The sequence below is a fragment of the Leucoraja erinacea genome, chromosome 6 (assembly GCF_028641065.1).
Source record: "Leucoraja erinacea ecotype New England chromosome 6, Leri_hhj_1, whole genome shotgun sequence".
Classification (NCBI taxonomy): Eukaryota; Metazoa; Chordata; class Chondrichthyes; order Rajiformes; family Rajidae; genus Leucoraja; species Leucoraja erinaceus.
Genome location: NC_073382.1, coordinates 9075394 through 9091311, shown reverse-complemented (window position 1 = coordinate 9091311; position 15918 = coordinate 9075394). Strand labels below are relative to the sequence as shown.

At 41.9% G+C, this 15918-nt stretch overlaps 1 protein-coding gene across 1 annotated transcript in view; it reads left to right on the top strand.

Annotated features, from left to right (window-relative positions):
• The window catches only part of LOC129697877 (proteasomal ATPase-associated factor 1-like), a 44764-nt gene that overhangs the window by 24082 nt on the left and 4764 nt on the right, over positions 1 to 15918 (top strand). Inside the window, exons 9-12 of the mRNA XM_055636577.1 lie at positions 4222 to 4337; positions 6790 to 6872; positions 8175 to 8257; positions 8567 to 9864. Coding sequence (XP_055492552.1) covers positions 4222 to 4337; positions 6790 to 6872; positions 8175 to 8257; positions 8567 to 8644 — 360 coding nt within the window. The 3' untranslated portion in view covers positions 8645 to 9864. The remainder of the gene's footprint in view (positions 1 to 4221; positions 4338 to 6789; positions 6873 to 8174; positions 8258 to 8566; positions 9865 to 15918) is intronic.

Here is a 15918-nt window from a genome sequence, read left to right as displayed (position 1 = left end):
AACATGCAGGTAGACTGGGAAAATCAGCTTGGTACTGGACCTCAAGAAAGGGAGTTTGTGGAGGGCCTCCGTGATGGATTCTTAGAGCAGCTTGTATTGGAGCCTACCAGGGAGAAGGCAATTCTAGATTTAGTGTTATGTAATGAACCGGATTTGATAAAGGACCTTGAGGTTAAGGAGCCATTAGGTGGTAGTGACCATAATATGGTAAGTTTTAATCTACAATTGGAAACGGAGAAGGGTAAATCGGAGGTGTAAGTGTTACAGTTGAACAAAGGGGACTATGGAGCCATGAGGGAGGAGCTGGCCAAAGTTAACTGGAAAGAGACCCTAGCAGGGATGACAGTGGAACAACAATGGCAGGTATTTCTAGGAATAATACAGAAGGTGCAGGGTCAGTTAATTCCAAAGAGGAAGAAAGATTCCAAGGGGAGTAAGGGGTGCCTGTGGCTAACAAGGGACGTCAGGGACAGTATAAAAATAAAAGAGAAGTACAACATAGCAAAGATGAGCGGGAAGCAAGAGGATTGGGTAATGTTTAAAGAGCAACAGAAGATAACTAAAAAGGCAATACGGGGAGAAAAGATGAGGTACGAAGGTAAGCAAGCCAAGAATATAAAGGAGGATAGTAAAAGCTTCTTTAGGTATGTGAAGAAGAAAAAAATTAGTTAAGACCTAAGATGGACCCTTGAAGACTGAAAAAGGTGAATTTATTATGGGGAACAAGGAAATGGCAGATGAGTTGAACAGGTACTTTGGATCCATCTTCACTAAGGAAGACACAAACAATCTTCCTGATGTACTGGTGGCCAGAGGATCTGGGGTGACGGAGGAACTGAAGGAAAATGGTGTTGGGTCCACATTAGGCAGGAAATGGTGTTGGGTAGACTGATGGGACTGAAGGCTGATAAATCTCCAGGGTCTGATGGTCTGCATCCCAGGGTACTTTAGGAAGTGGCTCTAGAAATCGTGGACGCCTTGGTGTTCATTTTCCAATGTTCTATAGATTCAGGGTCAGTTCCTGTGGATTGGAGGGTAGCTAATGTTATCCCACTTTTTAAGAAAGGCGGGAGAGAGAAAACAGGGAATTATAGACCAGTTAGCCTGACATCGGTGGTGGGGAAGATGCTGGAGTCAATCATAAAAGATGAAATAGCAGCACATTTGGATAGCAGTAACAGGATCGGTCCAAGTCAGCATGGATTTACGAGGGGGAAATCATGCTTGACTAATCTTCTGGAATTTTTTAAGGATATAACTAGGAAAATGGATAAGGGAGAGCCAGTGGATGTAGTGTACCTGGACTTTCAGAAAGCATTTGATAGGGTCCCACATAGGAGATTAGTGGGCAAAATTAGGGCACATGGAGGGGGTGGAGTGCTGACATGGATAGAAAATTGGTTTGCAGACAGGAAACAAAGGGTAGGGATTAACAGGTCCCTTTCAGAATGTCAGGCAGTGACTAGTGCGGTACCGCACGCTCGGTGCAGGGACCGCAGCTATTTACAATATACATCAATGATTTAGATGAAGGGATTCAAAGTAACATTAGCAAATTTGGGTGGCAGTGTGAACTGTGAGGAGGATGCTATGAGAATGCAGGGTGACTTGAACAGGTTGGGTGAGTGGGCAGATGCAGTTTAATGTGGATAAGTGTGAGGTTATCCAATTTGGTAACAAAAACAGGAAAGCAGATTATTATCTAAATGGTATCAAGTTGGGAAAAGGGAAAGTACAAGGGATCTGGGGGTCCTTGTTCATCAGTCCATGAAAGTAAGCAAGCAGGTACGGCAGGCAGTGAAGAAAGCAAATGGCATGTTGGCCTTTTAACAAGAGGAATCAAATATAGGAGCAAAGAGGTCCTTCTGTAGTTGTGCAGAGCCCTAATGAGACCACACCTGGAGTATTGTGTGCAGTTTTAGTCCCTTAATTTGAGGAAGGACATTCTTGCTATTGAGGGGGTGCAGTCTAGGTTCACAAGGTTAATTCCCAGGATGGCGGGACTGTCATATGCTAAGAAAATGGAGCGGCTGGGCTTGTATACTCTGGAATTTAGAAGGATGAAAGGGTATCATTGAAACTTATAAGATTATTAAGGATTTGGACTTGCTAGAGGCAGGAAACATGTTCCCGATGTTGGGGGGAGTCCAGAACCAGGGGCCACAGTTTAAGAATAAGGGGTAAGGCATTTAGAACGGAGATGAGGAAACACTTTTTCACCCAGAGAGTTGTGAGTCAGTGGAATTCTCTGCCGGTTCTCTGGATACTTTCAAGAGAGAGCTTGATAGGGCTCTTAAAGATAGAAAGTCAGGGGATACTGATTGTGGATGATCAGTCATGATCACATTGAATGACGGTGCTGGCTCGAAGGGCCGAATGGCCTCTGTCTGCACCTATTGCCTATTGATTGAATGGCAGAGTAGACGATGGACCAAATGGCCTAATGCTGCTCCTATGATTTATGAACTCATGGAAAGCTTATTTTGCATGCTATCCAGTCAAATCATACTATACATGAGTTCAATAGATCCTCTTCTGGAATAGCACGCAGTGCAGCCATGTTCTGGCGTCATCTTGCAAGTTACAAGTCTCTGAAAAGTGCGATCTTTGCAAAAGGAGATGTGCAATTTCTTATTTTCTCAGTTTAAGGCCTGGTGTCCTGGCGACACTGGATGGTTGGTAGTAGGGGAGGGCCTGGCCCAGTGAGGTGCTGTCAGCTCCTTGGTGGGATAATGGAAAGGTAGAACAAGCAAAAACTAACTCTGCCTCTGAATGCACTGTTGCTAAAGAGAATTAATGAAATAGATCCTTCAGTGAAAATGTAATGGGGAGCAAAGAAATAATTGCTGGAAAAGTACTCGGATGAATGTGTGTGGAAACATGCAATGTCAATCCCGTGGAGCTGAACAATGAAGACTAGAAAGGAGGGTAGCATAATTAACAATATCAAATGTCGATTTGATGAGTGCCCAAGCTCCAAATCGTAAATATGATTGCCTGAGGTCATTAATGTCTTTTGATTCAATTTCTTCTCGGTGCTATGAGAAGGATGAATGGTATTCTTTGAATTTCACCAGGGAGCTGGGAAGAAAGGGTGGATGCAGGCAAGGCAAGTGTGGTGTGGTGGCACCTTGTGGCAGCGGCTCGACTGCAGTCTGTCCATCTGTTTTTATTTTTATTATTTAGATGTGTATATGTTGGGGGTGGGTGACTTTTTAATCTCTTCCCTGTCTGGGGACCCGACCTTTACCCTGTCGGGTCTCCGTTGTCGTTGGGCCTAACATTGTGGAGCGGGTGGCCTCCAACCGGAACCAACCCGAGGGCTCCAGTCGTGGAGCATGCAGACTCACCATCGCGGAGCTGGCCGAATTCGGAGCGTGGAGAGCTGTGGTGGCGCGCGGCTGCGACCCAGCTTCAGAGGCTCCGGCTGCAGGCCCGGTGGACGGTAACATCGGGAGCTCGCAGGTCCCTGGTGGGAGACCGCTTTTCGGAGCTCCCGCAACGGCAACTTCTCCCGCCCAAATCGCAGGGTTAAAACGACCTCCGGAGCAGGGCCTTACATCGCCCAGCGCGGCCTTAACGGACGCGGGACTTACCATCGCCTGCCGGGGGCTTTAACATTGGGAGCCCCGGTTGCCTCGACGCAGCAGTTGGACTGTTTGACCGCGGGAGAAGAATAAAGAACAGGGAAGAGACAAGACTTTTGCCTTCCATCACAGTGAGGAAGTGTTTGCAGATTCACTGTGATGGATGTTTATGTAAATTATGTTAATTGTGTGTCTTGGCTTTTTTTGATGTTTATGACTGCAGGAACGAAATTTCGTTCGAACCTATGTCTGTTTGAATGACAATAAATGGCATTCTATTCTATTCTATTCTTTGAGGGCACAATTGTTTTCAGATGGGTGGCTATACCAATCCCTCAAGGGAATGCATACATGACTATGTTGGAAAATATATGGTGTGGGGGAATGGAATGATGTGCCCAACAATTACAATAAAAAGGAGAAGAGCCAAAAAACAAGTGATATTCGCCTTTTGCAAAGTTATTTCCTTAGGTAGAAATTGGCTTTACTTTTGAACTGGTGGCAGGTGTCACTGAAATGTCCATTCTCTAGACTATTTAAAAAAAAACTGAGAATAGTGGCTCAGTATCTTAATAACTTCAGTGTACTTAAAAATTACAGATAAATTTAATATAATTCTCGGTTATATTTCCAGATTTTTATGTTTGAGGGATCCGATGCCTTCAACTGTTGTACTTTCTTTTCAAGTACGTATGTCCTTGCGGGAACACAAGATGGTAACATTTATCAGCTGGATGTTCGAAACACACAGTAAGTGCGCTGTACAACACTAAATAAAACTGATGATTGACCCGGTGCCCCCTTTCATTGGCTTCAGATACTCTTATTGATAAATAATTTGATCAGTAAACCATAAACAGAGTGAAAGAAAAATGACAAGACTTTTTATATGTCCCACTTGCCCATCTTATCTTATATATTACTAAATCTGTGATCTTGACCGCTTTTGGCCGACTGTGCTGCGATTTCCGAGAGAACGCCGCCACCTACGGCCGTCATTTTTGGCCACCTCGCTCAGAGCCCCCCTCCGCCGAATAAGGGCGGAGGATTTTTTCCGTCGATGAAAATTGAGGGAGATATTAATGTTTTTACAAAATTCTCCATTCTCTGCTGCCCCCGCACTATAAAACCAGGAAGTGTTGTGCCTCACTCATTCTCTGCCAGACCAGAAAGCGAGAGGGTCACGGCTCTCTGAGCTGCGAATAACACTGAACGCACGTCTACTCCATGGTGAGTCCCCTCAATGCGGCTATAAAGTGGCTGCAGCCCTTTTTTAAAAGTTTGTGTTCACAAAATGAATTTTGGTTGTCGGGTGTCTGCAGCCCAATTGTTTGCCTCGCCTTTTTTTAACAAGTTTGTGTTCAACAGGGCAGCCAACATATTGAAGGACCCCTCCCACCCTGGACACAACCTGTTCCACCTGCTGCCCTCTGGCAGACGGTACAGGTCTTTCAAAACTCGCACAAACAGACTCAGAGACAGATCCTATCCCATAGCCATACGTGAACTTAACAATGCAAAATAAGAAATAACACTCACGTTCAACTGAATGGTTCTACCTCAGCTGCTATTGTTATTTATCTGTAATTTTTTTTATATGTATATATTTTTACCTTTTCTTATATATTTAAAATTGCTCTTGTGAATCGCACCATGGGATTGACTTTTAAATTTCATTGTACCATGTGCAATGACAATAAAGAGATTCATTAATTCATTCACAAAATGAATTTTGGTTGTCGGGTGTCTGCAGCCCAATTGTTTGCCTTGGCTTGGCTTTTAAAATCGTTGCAACAGTTGGATGCCTGCCCAAGCATCCATACAGCCCACAATATCTATACTAGCCCTCTGGAAACCAGCACCTTCAGCCCGCAACACCCATACTAGCGCAACAGACAGCGCACCCCCCACCCCCCCCCCCCCTTGCGAGCAGTATTGGAATTGGTGGAGAGGTGGAATATTGCGTTTGTGACCACCCCTTCCGTGTGATGCTGGGACCCAACGGGTCCCACTTAGTCTAGTATAATCTATAAGTGTATATATATCTATGTATAAAAGTATCAGTCTGAAGAAGGGTCTCGACCCAAAACGTCATCCATTCCTTCTCTCCAGAGATGCCGCCTGTCCCGATGAGTTACTCCAGCATTTTGTGTCTCTCTTAGTATGAACAAAACTACTTGCAATTTAATAGTAGTTTGTAATTACAGAATGCCCTATTAATAGAAAATATTACTAACTAAAGGGAAAATAGTCACTCATCAGAAGGTTTAGTCATATAAATCCTGAGAAATTTTAAAGATGAAAATGAATCAAATGTACAGTTGCAACAGTAGCACAGAGTTCATTGAATGTTTTGCTACAGATGATGGAATATGGGGAAGATTGATCTGTTTTAAAAGGAAATGAATGAGCGAATAAAGAATGATAGGAACAGAGCCTTCTGTGTCATGGTGAAGCAGAGAAGAAGAGCTATTGCTGTAATTGCATTCCCATATGGTTTTCACAGTATCTCGATCCACATGACAACAATAAACCCAACCTAATTAAAAGAATGTTTAAGAAAGAACTGCAGGTGCTGGAAAAATCAAAGGTAGACAAAACTCAGAGGGTGGAGAGAAGGAATTGGCAACGTTAGAAGGGTCTCGACCCGAAACATCGCCAATTCCTTCTCTCCATAGATGCTGGAGAGTTTCTCCAGCATTTTTTGTCTACCTAATCTAAAAGAATGCAGCCGTGCAAGGTGGACTGCAGTGAATTTAAAGGAGATTTCTGAGGTCAACCACATTACACGCTGCATAGAGAAGGAATAATGCTCCAGAATCCTGTATGATTTGAAGTGTCTTTCACACTCTTTAATTGAATTGGAGGATGTGAGAAGAATGAAAAGTGAATTGTAAGTTTCACTGAAGATGGGCATGGAGTTGAAAAGTTTGCATGCGGGATAGTGAAAATGAGAGTAAGATTTTCTTTTCCCCAATATAACCAGACAAGGTGGAATAGGAGAGGAACAGTTCGCAATGAAAATAAACCATAATTTACATCGTAAAATATGAGGGCCTACAAGTAGAATTTAACAGTCAAGAATTGAAATTTATAACTTTACATAAAAGTGAGCAGTTTTTGCTAGAATTTGCCACATTCTCCTGATGTTTGTGATTACAGTCAATGTTAAGAGCTTTCAATTTGTTTTGTCTTTTTGCAGAACTCCCATACAGATTATCCATCGATCGGGGGCTCCCGTGCTTTCGTTGTTGCCCTCTAGAGAGGGCTTTATGGCTAGTCACAGTAAGGCTTCCTATCTTTTTCTACACGCATACCTAAATTATATGGAAGCAGGGTGGTTAAATCTTTGGCCTGGTATTCAGTAGCATGAATTATTGATCTAAAGACAGCAGCTGGAGAATTTATACCGAAGTAAATAAATAAAGTCATAGAGTTTTACAGTATGGAAACAGGCCCTTCGGCCCAACTTGGCCACACCAGCCAACATACCCCATCTACACTAGTCCCATCTGACTGTGTTTTGCACATATCTGTCTAAACCGACCCTTTCCATGTCAACATTGTAAAGTACCTGCCTCAACTACCTCCTCCATACACCCACCAACCTTTGTGTGAAATTTGGAATAAAAAGCCACTATCAGTACTGGTGCCCATGAAACTGCTAGATTGTTGTTATCTGGTCATCTTGGTGTGAATCTGCCACCCTTGCCCAGTGTGATCTATATGTGACTCGTATCATCAATGTGGTTATTAGCTGCCTGTGAAAATTGTTTATCAAGTAACATCAGGAAAGAACAATAAATGCTAGCCTTGCTAATGATGTCCACATTGCAAAAATATTTAAATAGCATTTTTTTTTTGTAACACGAGTCTGGTTTGTCATTCGAAAGATCTCGACCAATTTCATGTTTATAAAATAAAATATCCTTTACCAGACATCTCGTCTGTTTCACTTGTATTTACGTGTTAATATTCCAGGTTGCTTGTACTGTACATCTACTGCCATTGGTGCCCTGTGAGCAAAAAGCTGAATGTGAGCATTTGGCTGTTTGGTTACTCACTGGAAAACTGACTGAAATTTTCTCAAACGGTTTTATGACACTTTGAACATAAATGACCAAGAGATTTTCCAGTTGAATTTCATGCATTCTGCTGCTTGGGAAAGCAAAATGAACTTGGAGAAATAGTAATAAAGATGAGTGTGATTATCTAGCATTCATATCTTTTATCATGTTCTCGGTATTTTTACTGACAATTGATATTTTGTGGAAAAACCCCCCATGTAGCTCCCCGTCCAACTTGTAAAGTTCACCGGCAATTAATTATTAGACCCGTTCATTTAAAAAAAACAGCTGTTTAGGTGAATCGCCAGAATATTTCTAGCAACAGTGAATCTCTGCCCCATATAGAAATCAGCATCCTTAGTAGATAGAGAAAACACATTTTCACAAGAACCTGGAATTAAAATATATTTACTTTGTTCAATAGAAATTGGGTATGAAAGTAAATAGCTAGTTCTACTAAAACCGTTACAGACATAAACCAACATTTGAAAACTAATCTATAACTACTTTAATCTTTCAGGTGATGGAAGTTGTTATATCATTCAACAGGATCAGGATTATGTCGTTGATTTTTCAGGGCCTGATTGTGACCCTATTTATAAGGTGACCACTACAATTATGTCTTATCTTGTATTGGCTATGTTTAACTGTTATAGGCATGAACATTATGAAAGATTAATTTCTCTCTGAGCTAAATTTTCCATTCATGACTATGAATGGCTGAAAAATAAGATCATCAAATGTTCCCTTACTGTAATCATTAATGCATTAATATATCATTTTATGTACAACATTAAGTATGGGAGAATGTCCTCATAAGTTCTTGTAAGAAAACTTGTGCCGAAATCTCTTCGTATTACTGACACATTTCTCAATGCCATGACCTCGCTATGTGTATTCTTTGCATTTCAGGTCATTGCAAAGGAAAAGTTTGTCTACACATGCTCCAGGGATAGCGTTGTTCGGAAGTATCAACTATTGAATTTCTGAAAACTTTATGAATTGTTCATGGGATCTCACTAAACCTTGCATTTATCCCTATAAGTACAGAACATTTAAAAAAAATCTGAATGTATTCAGAGACAGTAGAGCATAATGTAATATCTGTGAATTGTTGTGTATCATTTGCATCAGCAAACAGAAGATGAATTACACACAATAAAAGGAGCAGCTGCTTTGTGATAATTACATTGTGTTATTTATTATGATTTTTTTTAAATGTGACGATAAAATCCATATAGTCTCTAATCATTTACATTCTATGAATAGACAATGCTGATTAGTTCATTAAATTATGTTCAAATTATAACTGGCACTAAATAATTCTCATTCCACTTTAAAAAATATATATAATTCCTGGTCGTGCTGAAATGTTAAATTGTCTGGGAATTGCTTTTGCTCATTTCTTTTCCTTTTTACTTCTTATTATGACATGCATATCATCCATCATTTATTGATATCCAAACAATTTCCCAACCTCCTTATCTTATACATTTCATATGAACTGTCCTTTTCTTGATGTCCGACAGTGAAAATGTGCCATCTGCAAATAACAGAACAATGTGTTACATCAACCGGGCATTGATTTCACCAAAAGCTTTGTTCTTACTTCTGCTGCATTGAACAATTTACAAGATGCACTGCAGGGCATCCAACAAAGGTTCTTCAAGAGCACCTCTCAAAGCTGTGATTTCTGTCAACTGAAGGAATAAGGGTGGCGGGTATATTGAAACATTGTCAACAGAAGTTCCCCTTCATGTGTCACATTGGGGACTTGGAAATGTACCATGTTCTTTCATTGTCGTTGCGTCTGAAAATTGGATCTCCCAACCAAACAGTATAGTGAGAGCATGTTCACTCCAAACATGCACTGGCTCAAGATCATTCACTGCTAGTTAGGATTAGATTAGAATAAAGCTCACGTTAATAAATTTAATGAAACACACCACTAGACATTTGTCTATACTGATGTAAAATAAATAAAGAGCACTGGGGGTTAAGATCCATTCTTCCAACTCTACCAAACAGCTGTAAATGAAAATTATAAAGTGCAGATGCTGGAAATACAAAATCAAAACGTTAACTCTATTTCTCTTTCCACAGTTGCTGGCTGATCTGCAGATCATTTTCCAGCATGGAATGTGTAGGAATGAACTGCAGATGCTGGTTTAAACCGAAGAAAGACACAAAAAACTGGAGTAACTCAGCAGGTACATAAAAATGCTGGAGAAACTCAGCAGGACAGGCAGCATCTCTGGAGAGAAAGAATGGGTGATGTTTTGGGTCAACACCCTTCTTCAGACTCGTCAGGGAAAAGGGAAATGAGAGATATAGATAATGTAGAGAGATAAAGAATGAATTAATGAAAGATATGCAAAAAAGTAAAGATGATAAAGGAAACAGGCCATTGTTAGCTGTTTGTTGGGTGAAAACGAGAAGCTGGTGTGACTTGGGTGGGGGAGTGATAGAGAGAGAGGGAATGTCGGGGTTACATGAAGTTAGAGAAATCAATGTTCATACCCTGGGCTGTAAGCTGCCCAAGCGAAATATGAGATGCTGTTCCTCCAATTTGCGTTTAGCCTCACTCTGACAAAGGAGGAGACCTAGAAAAGAGATATCAGTGTGGGAATGGGAAAGGAGAATTAAAGTGTTTAGCAACCAGGAGATCAGGTAGGTTCAGGCGGGCTGAGCGAAGGTGTTCAGCGAAACAGTCGCCCTGTCTACGTTTGGACTCGCCGATGTATAAGAGTCTTATACATCTTATACTTATACATCGGCATGCATACAAGGATTTAAATAGTGAATATAGAGACAAAGAACTGCAAATGCTGGTTTCTATCAAAGATAGACACAAAGTGCTGGAGTAACTCAGTGGGCCTTCAATAAGATCAGATACAATCACTGCTTTTGGGAGACATTCAAACAGGCAGTTGAATAGGCAAGGCATAGAAATATACAGACCTAATGTGGGCAAATAAGATCAGTGTACATGGGCATATGGGTCAATATGGTCAGTTGTGGGCTGAAGCATCTGTCTTAGTGCTATACATCTCTATGAGGCTATGACTTTATATCTAACTTAATTGGTGTAATATTTTAACTATTTTCAGCGACGGGAGCAATCTTTCACCAATTTCTGCATAGTAATTACAACCCTATCTCCTGCAGGGATTAAAGAAATTAGGTTTTAATTAGAAAGATTTTGAGCAATGTTCCTTCAAACATGGTAACAATTTGCTGTGCCAGTTCTATTAAAAATAGAATTTAAATTATTCAGGATAGCTGGACCAGCTCCATTTAGCACAGCTATGATTTTCTGTGTAAGAACTCCAATATTTAAGGGTGAAAGCTCTTTATTTGCAAAACTAGTTTCCAAGTATGCAACATCTTCATTCAACAAGTCATATGTATAAATAATTTGGAATTATGTTCATTTTATTTTACTGTTATAATTATATAGTGTAGATGGGCATATATATATATATATATATATATATATATATATATATATATAAACATATATATATTAATAAAAATAAAACTTTAATGGAGATGTGTAGGGCAAGGTTATTTTTACACAGTGTGGTGGGGGCCTGGAATGCACTGCCTGGGATGGTGGTGGAGCCAGACACAATAGTGGTCTTTAGCCGACTTTTAGATAGGCACATGGGATATGGATCATGTACAAATGTACAGGCAGCTGATATCAGTTCAGCCAAGCATTAAGGTCAGCACAAACATTATGGACCGAAGGGCTTGTTCCTGTGCTTCCTATGTTGTAAGTTAATGATCAGCAACAAAGTTGATTTGCAAATTTGCTTGGTAGATTTTCTCAAGTAACTTGAAAAACAGGTTTGATACAGCATGTAGAATGTTCCCTTTGTGTATCTAGGATTTGCCCAGTGATATGATGAGACACACACTGAAAATATAATTGTACTTCTAATGTAGAAAATATGTAAAAACTGTCTGAAGAAGGGTTCTGACAGAATATGTTGTCTGCCCATTTCCTTCTACAGATGCTGCCTGGCCTGCTCAGTTCTTCCATTACTTTTTTTTTGTTCATGATTCCAGCATCTGCAGTCTCTTATGTCTCTAGAAAGGAAAGGTCTGACCCAGTGCAGGTTTTGAAGAAGACTAGAATGTGATAAAATGACATACCAGGGGAGGTTCTCTAACTTGGAAAAGTCGAGGATAAAGCAAACAGACTAGGAAGTTCACAGGGTTTGTTCCAGCTCTGCAAAACTGACATGAACACAAGCTTGCTGCTTTTAATTTCTAATAATCAAGCCAGAACAATAACACGTAACCAGCAAAAATAAAAGAGCTGCTAAGGAGACTCGTGTGTTAGAAGCGACTGCAGATGCTGGTTTAAACAGAAGATAGACACAAAAAGCTGGAGTAACTCAGCGGGACAGGCAGCATCTCTCGAGAGAAGGAATGGGTGACGTTTCTGGTCAAGACCCTTCTTCCACGTTTCGGTTCGAGAACTCAGCAGGTCAGGCAGCATCTTTGGAGGAAAATTAGTACTTGACCTTTTGAGCCGAGACCCTCCGCATGGACTGCAGCAATAAATGGAGAGCTGGTGGAATTCCAGGTGAAGCGTCTTGACCTGAAGCATCGAATGAACATTTCCTTTCACAGACGCTGACTGACAGACTGAATTCCTCCAGCAGTTCCCCCTTTTTTGCTCCAGATTTTAGCATCTACAGTCTTTTGCGCCGCTGTTATCACATAACCAGTCGATCTCTGTCAGAGTGCCATTCTCCTTCCCTGTCAGTCGAAGATACATCCACGTAATTGCTATGGAACGAGTTACCAGAGGATGTGAAAGCATTGGGACCTAACAGTTCAATTTGCTTGCAACCATAAGTAAATGAGTAAATTAATTATGAAGAGCTTTAAAACAAACTCAGAGGAAGTTATTAAAATGTTCACAATGACAATGTATCTGCCAGCTGCAATGTGTGATATGCTTTGATAGAGCAGAATAGCAGAACCCGCGGCCCGACCGGAGAGTCGGAGGCTCCAACGGCAGGTCTGTGGACGGCGGCACCGGGAGCCCGCGGGTCCCTGGAGGGAGACCGCTTTTCAGGGCTCTCGCAACGGCGACTTCCCCCGCCCGAGTTGCGGGGTTGAAGAGCTCCTGGAGCGGGGCCTACATCACTGCCCGCGCGGCTTGGAATGGCCGCGGGACTCTGCGAGCGCACGCCGGGGGCTCTAACAACTAGACCCGGTGTGCGACCTTGCACCACCCGGCGTGGCTTTATTGGCCGCGGGACAATCGCCAGCGCCAGCCGGGGGCTTTGACTTTGACTCTGACATGGGGGGGGGGAGAGAGTGCAGTGGAGACATAAGTTTATTTGGCCTTCCATCACAGCAATGTGATGGATGTTTATGTAAATTATGTTGTGTCTTGGGTCTATGTGTTTGTAATGTATGGCTGCAGAAACGGCATTTCGTTTGGACCTCAAGGGGTCCAAATGACAATTAAATGTATCTTGTATCTTGTAAGCAGATGATGGACATGAGGTAGTGGGCTCAGCTCAGTCTGAAGAAGGGTCTCTGCCCAAAAACGTCACCCAGCCCTTCTATCCAGAGATGCTGCCTGTCTCAGTGTGTTACTCCAACATTTTGTGTCTATGTTCGGTGTAAACAAGTTTAGTTGAGAGACACAGCGTGGAAGCAGGCCTTTCGGCCCACCGAGTCCCCACCGACCAGCCGTCCTCACATGGAGAGAGAGTACGAACTCCCTACAGACGCCACCCTTGTAAAGACAACATAGAAAAATAGGTGCAGGAGTAGGCCCTTCGGCCTTTCGAGCCAGCACCGCCATTCAATATGATCATGGCTGATCATCTAAAATCAGTACACCGTTCCTGCTTTTCCCCCCATATCCCTTGATTCCTTTAGCCCAAAGAGCTAAATTTAACTCCCTCTTGAATACATCCAGTGAATTGGCCTCCACTGCCTTTTGTGAACAATTATGGTATCTCTCCAGTACATATCTCTCCAGTACTTTAAGTGCCCGCTATTAGTAGTTTGTGTCTCAGAAACAAACAGGAGGATGGGAATCTGCTTGGTAGATAATGAACTTTGTGTTGGTTGTGAAGATCTTATAACACTCTTTCCTCACATCGAGTCAGGGTCATAGATATATACAACATGGAAATTGGCCCTTTGGCCCTACTTGTCCTTGGGTTAGACCCAATTGCCTGCATTTGACCCATAATTCCTTTAACCCCTTCCTATTCACATATCTGTCCAAATGTCTTTTGGCAGCTCATTCCAAATGTGGATTACCCTCTCAATGAAAATTTTGCCCCTGAGTTCATCCTCAGCATCCTTGATATAGCTCCATACATTATTCTTGTTGTCACACAACAAAATCTCTTATGAAGTTATTGCAATCAAATTTGTTTCCTTATTCGAAGAGGACTATGATTATGGTTTCTCTGAGGTCCTTTGGCCACATCTGACCTTTTCAAATTTGCCTCTGTTTTTGGTACTGAGAGTTAAATCAAACTTCTTATTCAGTTTGAATATTAAAATATGCAATTCCTACAAAATAATCTATCTGTTACACTTTTGCTAAAACCCTACCTAAATTGAGGGAAGATTACAAATAAGTTGAAATAAAATAATAAGGAAATAGTTCAGACCTGATCAAGAGTCCCAGACTCTTTTTCTATTTCCACAGCTGACTGCTTACTGAGCATTTCAACCATCTCATATGTCAGGCTGTTATTCATTGATTACAGCTCGGCATTTAACGCAATCATCACCTCCAAGCTGGTTACCAAACTCTCAGAACTGGGTCTCTGCGCATCCCTCTGTAATTGGATCCTCGACTTTCATCATTCACAGACCACAGACTGTTCGTATTGGTGGAAATGTGTCAGCCTCGATAACAATCAGCATGGGTGCACCTCAAGGCTCGACCCCCTGCTGTACTCACTCTATACTCATGACTGCGTAGCCGGTCATTGTGCGAACTCCATCATCAAGTTCGCTGACGACACCACTGTTGTGGGACGTATCACTGATGGGGACGAGTCAGAGTATAGAAGAGAGATCGACCGACCAGAGTATAGAAGAGAGATCGACCAAATGGTGCTAGCACAATAACCTGGCCCTCAACACCAGCAAAACCAAGGAACTGATTGTGGACTTTGGAAGGAGTAGGATGGGGACCCACAGTTCCGTTTATATCAACGGGTCGATGGTGGAGAGGGTCAAGAGCTTCAAATTCCTGGGCGTGCATATTTCTGAAGATCTCTCCTGGTCCGAGAACACTGATGCAATGATAAAGAAAGCACATCAGCGCCTCTACTTCCTGAGATGATTACGGAGAGCAAGGAGGACTCTCTCTAACTTCTACAGATGCACAGTAGAGAGCATGCTGACCGGTTGCATCGTGGCTTGGTTCGGCAACTTGAGCGCCCAAGAGTGGAAAAAGTAGTAAACATTGCCCAGTCCATCATCGGCACTGACCTCCCTACCATCGAGGAGATCTATCGCAGCAACTGCCTCAAAAAGGCTGGCAGCATCATCAAGGACCCACACCATCCTGGCCACACACTCATCTCCCCGCCACCTTCATGTAGAAGGTACAGGAGCCTGAAGACTGCAATGTTCAGATTCAGGAATAGCTACTTCCCCACAGCCATCAGGCTATTAAACTCAAATGAAACAAAGCTCTGAACATTAATAGACCATTATCTGTTTATTTGCACTTTATCTGTTTATTTATCCATGTGTGTATATATTTATATAATGGTATATGGACACACTGATCTGTTCTATATTCATGCCTACTATATTCTGTTGTGCTAAAGCAAAAGTAAGAATTTCATTGTCCTATCTGGGACACGTGACAATAAACTCTCTTGACTTGATTTAGGTAAGTCCTTATACTGAGTAGACAAAAATGCTGGAGAAACTCAGCGGGTGCGGGTTCAGACTCTGAAGAAGGGTTTCGGCCCGAAACGTTGCCTATTTCCTTCGCTCCATAGATGCTGCCACACCCGCTGAGTTTCTCCGGCATTTTTGTCTACCTTCGATTTTCCAGCATCTGCAGTTCCTTCTTGAACAAGTCAAGTCAAGTCAAGTTTATTTGTCACATACACATACGAGATATGCAGTGAAATGAAAGTGGCAATGCTCGCGGAACAACAAAACAACCAAACAAATTATAAACACAACCATAACACACTATTATTTTACATAATAAATAATAGAAGGAAAAACGTTCTGTAGAGTTA